The sequence below is a fragment of the Gorilla gorilla genome, chromosome Y (genome assembly GCF_029281585.2).
Source record: "Gorilla gorilla gorilla isolate KB3781 chromosome Y, NHGRI_mGorGor1-v2.1_pri, whole genome shotgun sequence".
NCBI lineage: Eukaryota > Metazoa > Chordata > Mammalia > Primates > Hominidae > Gorilla > Gorilla gorilla.
Genome location: NC_073248.2, coordinates 47,112,291 through 47,119,809, shown reverse-complemented (window position 1 = coordinate 47,119,809; position 7,519 = coordinate 47,112,291). Strand labels below are relative to the sequence as shown.

General features: G+C 49.8%; 1 protein-coding gene across 1 annotated transcript; it reads right to left on the bottom strand.

Moving 5' to 3' along the window:
- Positions 1 to 2,796: 2,796 nt before the first annotated feature.
- LOC129530398 (B melanoma antigen 5-like) lies at positions 2,797 to 4,399 on the bottom strand. Its single transcript, XM_055377168.1, has 2 exons — positions 4,385 to 4,399; positions 2,797 to 2,901 (listed from the first exon to the last, which is right to left on the bottom strand). Exons 1-2 carry the CDS (start codon positions 4,397 to 4,399, stop codon positions 2,797 to 2,799), a joined length of 120 nt encoding a protein of 39 aa, XP_055233143.1.
- Positions 4,400 to 7,519: the final 3,120 nt, after the last annotated feature.

Below are 7,519 nucleotides of genomic sequence, written 5' to 3'. Positions count from 1 at the left end.
ACCTGGCCTTAACTATTTTTCATTAAAATAATGAAATAAGTTAACTTCTCAATACTTTCTTTCTTTTTTTTTTTCTTTTTGAGACAGGGTCTTGCTCTGCCACCAGGCTAGAGTGCAGTGGCATGATCACAGCTCACTACAGCCTCAATCTCCTAGGCTCAAGTGATCCTCCCTCCTCAGTCTCCCGAGCAGCTGGGGCAACAGGTGCATACCACATGCAGCTAATTTTTTATTTTTTATTTTTTTGTAGAGACGGGATCTCACGATTTTGCCCAGACTGATTTTGAAATCCTGAGCTCAAGCTATCAGCCTGCCTCAGCCTCCTGAAGTGCTGGGATTACAGGTGATGGCATCCGGCCTTCGATATTTTCTTGATGAAAGAGAGGACTAATTACTAGTCCTAGATTATTATGAAAAACAGCAATATCATGATTAAGTTTTTGTTCCTCCTCCCAGTACTGTGTTCTATTAATTAGATAAGAAATGGGAATGAACAAAAATAGACATTAAATCAAATGTTTTTTACTTTCTAAAAGACAAAAATTCTAATGCTTTGTTTACCTAATCTACAAATATTTATCTTACTACTTCTATAAATAATTGAATAAAATCTTAAAGGAACTAAAAGAAATAATGGGACTTTTCACTACACAAAAGATAATTACCTATACAATGAAATGAGGTGAAATTCTTAGAGCAAATGTCTTAAAGTATGTCATACAACAAGCTTAAATTAATAATACGAAACAGTTAGAATGCCCCCACCCCAATAAACTATGGACAAAACACGACTGGACAATTCACAACAAACACAAATAATAAAATTCAAAAAAAGGCTGACGCGGTGGCTCATGCCTGTAATCCCAACACTTTGGGAGGCCGAGGCGGGTGTATCATGAGATCAGGTGCTCGAGACTAGCCTGGCCAACATAGTGAAACCCCATTTCTACTAAAAATACAAAAAATTAGCTGGGTGTGGTGGTGGGTGCCTGTAATCCCAGCTACTTGGGAGGCTGAGGCAGGAGAATTGCTTGAACCTGGGACACGAAGGTTGCAGTAAGCCAAGATCGCGCCACGGCACTCCAGCCTGGGCAACAGTGTGAGACTCAGGTCTCAAAGAAAAAAGAAAAAGAAATTCAAAATATTCATTAGTCCTACTAATCAAGTAAGCAAAAACTTAGAACTAAAGTACTTTTTTTCAGTTGTTAAGATAAAGATTTTAGTATATTATACATGACAAAGGTTTGATAAAACTAGACCTATCACACATTGCTAATGACATTACAAATTGATGCAGCCTTTTTAGGGAGTGGCATTTCAAAACTTTAATAAAAATAAGAGATCAGAGCTGGGCATGGTGGCTCATGCCTGTAATCCAAGCATTCTGGGAGGCCAAGGCAGAGGAGATCACTTGAGGTCAGGAGTTCAAGACCAGCCTGGCCAACATGGTGAAACCGTGCATTTTTAGTATTGTACTAAAAATACAAAAAATAGTCAGGCATAGGCCAGGCACGGTGGCTCACACCTGTAATCCCAGCACTTTGGGAAGCCGAGGTGGGCAGATCATGAGGTCAGGAGATCAAGACCAGCTTAGCTAACACGGTGAAACCCCATCTCTATTAAAAATACAAAAAAATAGCCGGGCATGGTGGCAGGCGCCTGTAGTTCCAGCTACTCGGGAGGGAGGCTGAGGCAGGAGAATGGCATGAACCCAGGAGGCGGAGTTTTAGTGAGCCGAGATCACGCCACTGCACTCCAGCCTGGGCAACAGAGGGAGACTCATCTCAAGTGAGACTCATCTCAAAAAAAGACAAACAACAACAAAAAATAATTAGCTGGGCATGGTAGTGCACCTGTAATCCCAGCTATTTGGGAGGCTAAGACAGGAGAACCGCTTGATCTCAGGAGGCGGAGGTTGCAGTGATCGGTGGCCATAGAAGCCCTCCTGAGCAGCAGACAGAACAGAATCAGCTATAGCAATCAGCCTGCCGGAGAAGCCTCTGCCCCTGTGGCCTGAGGTTCCACTTTCCCCAGGTGACACCATGGGCAGGTGGGCTGAAGAATTGGGAAGGTCAAATCAACTGGCCCAGCCAGGATTCCTCTTTGATGATACAAGTGATACCGGTCTAAGCCTCCCCTCTTCCGCAGGGGAAACTAGGTGGTCCAAAGGGTGCCCAGAGGCAGGGGACCTGCCACAGCAGCCACCTTCCTGAGAGGTTCCCTTTCTTCCCCTTGGTGAACTCCCTCCAACACACAGCTTGCCAGGAAAGCACCCTGTGTCTTACATGGGGGGATCCCACGACACCAAAACCCAGCCAAAGAAGCCTTTTGTCCCTTAAGGGTTATCACAACCAAAAACAAAAAGATACACAAATAGTAAGCCCCAAAATTCTGTTAAGAATGAAACAATGCTGCCACTCACACCTGGCTCAGATGCCAGCAGAAGGAGGGCACCGTCCAGAGACCAGAGACCACAGGAGAAGGGGGAGGACTCCTCCTTACCCTGGCTGCACCTCCACCACTGTCACTGAAGCCTGCAGTACAGAACCAGCAGCTTCTAACCCACCCCAGGCGAGCCCGGGCCCCAAAGCTCTCCTACTTCCCCTTCCTGGCCCCTAGACTTGCTGCTGCTGCCACCATTAGCACCGACGCCAAAGGAATCAGCCTTGCTGTCACCCTCCATGCACCTGCACACCCTCCAAGGCTCCTACCACTTGGCCTCCATGGGTACCCTCCTACTGCTCCTGTTGAGCTGCCGTCTCCATCACCATGGCCACCACAACCGCAGGAGATGAATCACAGAGCTGTACCATCTTCAGGCTCCAACCTCCAGCTCACCACAGGGGACTCCTCCTTCATCAGCCTGGCTTGGAGCAGCTGGGCAGACAATGCCAGAGAAACCTACAATAGGATGCAGAAAGTGGCAGTGTTAGAGCCTCACCCTGTCATGCTGCCCACTAGGTGGCTGGGGCCAGTTTCAGTGAAGGCACTCACACCCACCCTCCAAAGTCCAGCCTCTCCTCCTAGACCAAGCTGGCCTCCTGACCTGGGGTGGGGACTGGAGACACCACAGTGTCCGCGGCTCCTTGGGGAGCAAGAACAGCAGAAACTCAGACCCAGCCAGTCCTCCCCACCCAAGTACCAGTTCCCATTCCTGACTCCTCCACCCACAGGACCCTGAGCCCCCATGGTGCCCACTACTCCATGCCTGGGGCTCCCAGATGGTCCCCACAACACAGAGCAAGAGGGCAAGGGCCGGGTAACCATGGTGGGTATGAGGGCCCTGCAGTGGTCAGAGGATTGCCGCAAAAACTCTGTGCAGCCTCCGCGCTCCAAAACGAGCAGAAGTTGTTCACCCTCTAGAGCCTTGAGTCCGGGAAGAGGAGAAGGGCCCCTTCCTCAGAGGCCACCACTGTCGTGGCAACCTCCACAACCTGCCACTGGAAGCAGCAGTGCAGCTTCCCCCCATAGCGCCCCTAACCTGCCCCCTCCACCACAAGCTTAGCCCCCAGATTGTGCCCACAATGCACCCAGAGACTGCTGCAGGCAGTGTAACCCTGATAGCGCCCCCAAACGACCCCTCTGCTCCTGGCAGTGTAACACTCAATAGTGTCCACAACCCATCCCCGCCACGGGTGTTGCAGCACCAAACAGCACCCCATCAAACCCGCCCCCCACCCGGACCACAAGCAGTATAGCCCCAGATAGCGCCCCCAGTCTGCGGGGCACTGCGGTTCACTGTCACGGGCAGTGAACGCCCGGGGTAGTGCACCCAACAAACCCCCTGACCCCACCTTCCCCTTTCCCCCACAGACAATGCAACGTTTCACAGCTCCCCTAAAGCACCCCCGACTGCCTGCCAGTTGGCATTGTTGCTGACATTACAGCTCACGATAGCTCACCCAACCCGCCCCCTGCATCGGCCAGTGTAGCAGCTAATAATGCCCCTAACACCCCACCACCCGCCGCTGGCAGTGCACGACGGCACACACAACCTGCCTCCAACCCCCCGCCACCTTAGGCAGTGTAGACTCTGATAGTGCAGCAAACCTGCCCCACTGCCAGCAATTCAACACCTGATAGTGCCACCCACCAGCCCCCCGTGGCAGGCAGTGCAGCTCCAAAAGCACACCAAACCCGCTCCCCCACCACCCCGCAAGCGGGCAGTGCGGCCGCAGAGAGCGCACCTACCCTGCCACCTTTCTACTACTCTAACAGAGATGCAGTCTCCGTCGCCACCACCAACCACAGCCAGGCGAGCCGCGGTGGCCAAGGCTCCAGCCGCCAGCGTTGGGCACAGTCCCCACCTTCTCCTAGACCTCTAGCCAGTCAAGAGCAGCTCCAGCTGCCAGCCACCCTCCTACCGCTCAGGCTGCACTCCTACCGCTCCGGCTGCCATCTTACTGCTCCAGCCTCCCCGCTACCGCTCCGGCCGCCATCTTACCACTCTGGCCGCCATCTTACTGCTCCAGCCCCACTCCTACTGCTCAGGCCACCCTCCTAACACTCCAGCCGAGCTGCCATCTCTGTTGCCACCACCATCCAGAGCAAGATGAGCCACGGTGTTACAGGCTTCAGCCTCCAGCTCCCCCTTCTCCTGGTCCTCTAAGCCGGGAACAGAGCAGCTCAGCGGGAGATACCGGAGACCCTAAACTGGCGTGACGCCTCCTCAGCATGTACATGGAGTTACACGCATGGTTTCTGGACTACATGTTCTGATTGGGTGAGAGAAAATCTCTAGGCCTTCTCTGATTGGACTTTATTTTTCATACTCTGATTGGTTGTCCTAAGACTTTCTTTCATCCAATCAGAACATGATAACAAAGTCCAATCAGAGTAGGCCTCCTGGCTTTCTCTTATCCAATGCTGGAACGTGTAGTCCATGAACCGCATATGCACAACTTCAGTACATAAATGGTGCTGAAGAAGAGTCAGGCTATTCCAGGTTCTTCTGTGTCTGCTCACCGAGCTGCTCCCAGCCCGGCTTAGAGGACCAGGACAGACTGGAGGCTGTAACCTGCTGCACCGTGGCTGGCCTCCCTGCAGTTGGTGGCGACAGACACTGTAGTGTGGCTGGAAAGGTAGGAAGGGGAAAATAGTTTTGGGATAGATGGAAGGGTAAAGAGGGTGGTTAGTGCCAAAAGGAAAAAAGGATGGCGAGCCGGAGAAGGCATTGCATAAAGAAGGTGAGGAAAAGATGTTGGGGAAAAAAATTGGGGGGTAGATGGAGGGGGAAAAACAGGGTGGTGAACAGGAGGGAGAGAAGGTTTCACAGAAAGATGGTGGGGAAAAAGTTTTTGGGTAGATGGAAGGGGGTAAGAGAGGGTTGTGAGGGGGGAACGGGGATGAGCAGGAAGGAGAGAAGGTTTGCAAAAATATGGTGGGGAGAGAAGAAAGGGAAAGAAGACTGTGGGTAAAAAGATTTTGAGTAGATGGAGGGGGGAAAGGGTGACAAGTGGGAGGAGAAAAGAGGGTGCAGAGAGGGAGGGGGAAGAGAGAGTGGCGAGCAGGAGGGAGAGAAGGTTTTGCGAAAAGACAGTGAGGAGAGAAGCTTTTGGGTAGATGGAGGGGGGAAAGAGGGTGGCCAGTGGGAGAAGGGTAAAGAGGGTGGCAAGCGGGAAAGAGAAAAGGTTTTGCGAAAAGACGATAGGCAGAAAAGAAAGTGTAGAAAGAAAAGACAGTGGGTAAAAAGTGTTTGGGTAGATGGAGGGGGAAAAGAGGGTGGCAAGCGGGAGGAGAATAGAAAGCGTGGCCAGAGGAAGTGGGGAAAGAGGACTGGGAAAAAGGCGATGGGGAAAATAGTTTGGGGTAGATGGAGGGCAAAAAGAGGGTGGCAAGCAGGATAGAGGAAAGAAGAGGGCGAGCGGGAAGAGGTGAAGGCTTTGTGAAAAGACGGCAGGGAAAAATTGGGGAGGTAGATGGGTTAAAAGAGCGTGGTGAGCAGGAGTAGAGAAGAGGCTTTGCAAAAAGACGGCGGGAAAATGTTTTTGGGTAGATGGAGAAGGGAAAGGGTGGCAAGGAGGAAGGGAAAAAAGGTGATAGGGAAACAGTTTTTGGGTAGACGGAAGGAGAAAGAGAGGGTGGCGAGCAGCAGGAGTGGGGAGAAGGCTTTGGGAAAAGATGAGGGAAATGTTTTTGGGGAGATGAAGGAGCAAAAGAGGGTGATGAGAGCGGGAGGCGGAAAAAAGGGTGGCCAGAGAGAGGGAGAAAAGACGGTGGGGAAAAGTTTTGGGGTAGATGGGTGGGGAAAACGGAAGTGAGCGGTAAAGTATAGAAGGCTTTGCAAAAAGGCAGTGGGGAAAAAATGGTGGGGAAAATGTTTTGGGGTAGATGGAGGAAGAAAAAGGGTGGCGAGAGAGGGAGCCAAAGACGATCGGGAAAAAAATTCCTCCTGTTACTGATTTTTTAATACTCTTCCACTCCGGTCAGAAAAAATAATTGATATGATTTCAGGGTTTTTTTGTTTTGGTTTGTTTTGGTTTGGTTTTTTGAGATGGAGTCTCGCTCTGTTGCCCAGGCTGGAGTGCAGTGGTGTGATCTTGGCTCACTGCCACCTCCACCTCCCGGGTTCAAGCCATTCTTTTGCCTCAGCCTCCTGAGTAGTTGGGATTACAGGCATGCGCCACGACGCCCAGCTAATTTTGCATTTTTAGTTCTAAATGGGGTTTCTCCATGTTGGTCAGGCTGGTCCCGACCTCTGTTGATTGCCCCATCTCTGCCTTCCAAAGTGCTGGGATTACAGGTGTGAGCCACTGCACCTGGCAAGGATGTTGAATTTTATTGAATGTTTTTATCTGCATCTATTGAGATAATCATATGATTTTTGTTTTAAATTCTGTTTATGTGGTAAATCACATTTATTGATTTGCGTATGTTAAATAGTCCTTGCATCTCAGGAATAAAACCTATGTAATCACGATGAATTACATTTTTGATACGCTGATGGATTTGGTTTGCTAGCATTTTTTTGAGGATATTTGCATCTATGTTCATCAGATATTGGCCTGTAGTTTGTTGTTGTTGTTTCTTTGCTAGATTTTAGTGTCAGCATGATACTGGTTTTGTAGAATGAGTTAGAGAGGAATTCCTTCTCCTCAATGTTTTAGAATGGTTGCAGTAAGATTGATACCATCTATTTTTTTGTATGTTTGGTAGAATTCAGCTGTGAATTCATCTAGTCCTGGGCTTCTCCTGCTTGATAAATATTTTTATTACAAATTCAGTTTCATAATTAACTACTGGTCTGTTCAGATTTTTTTAAATTTATAGAGAAAAAATATTTATTTGGTTTATAGTTGTGCAGGCAGTAGAAGCATGGGACCAGCACCTGCTCAGGTTTGGGTGAGACCTCAGAAAGCATCCAATCACAGAGGAAGGCAAAGGGAGGGCCAGTGTATCACGTGTCAAGAGAGAAATCAAGAGCAAGAAGGGGAACATGGCAGGGCGTTTTAAACAACCAGCTGTCGTGTGACACAACAGAGCAAGGACTCGCTGATTGCCAAGGGGATGGAGCTAAGCA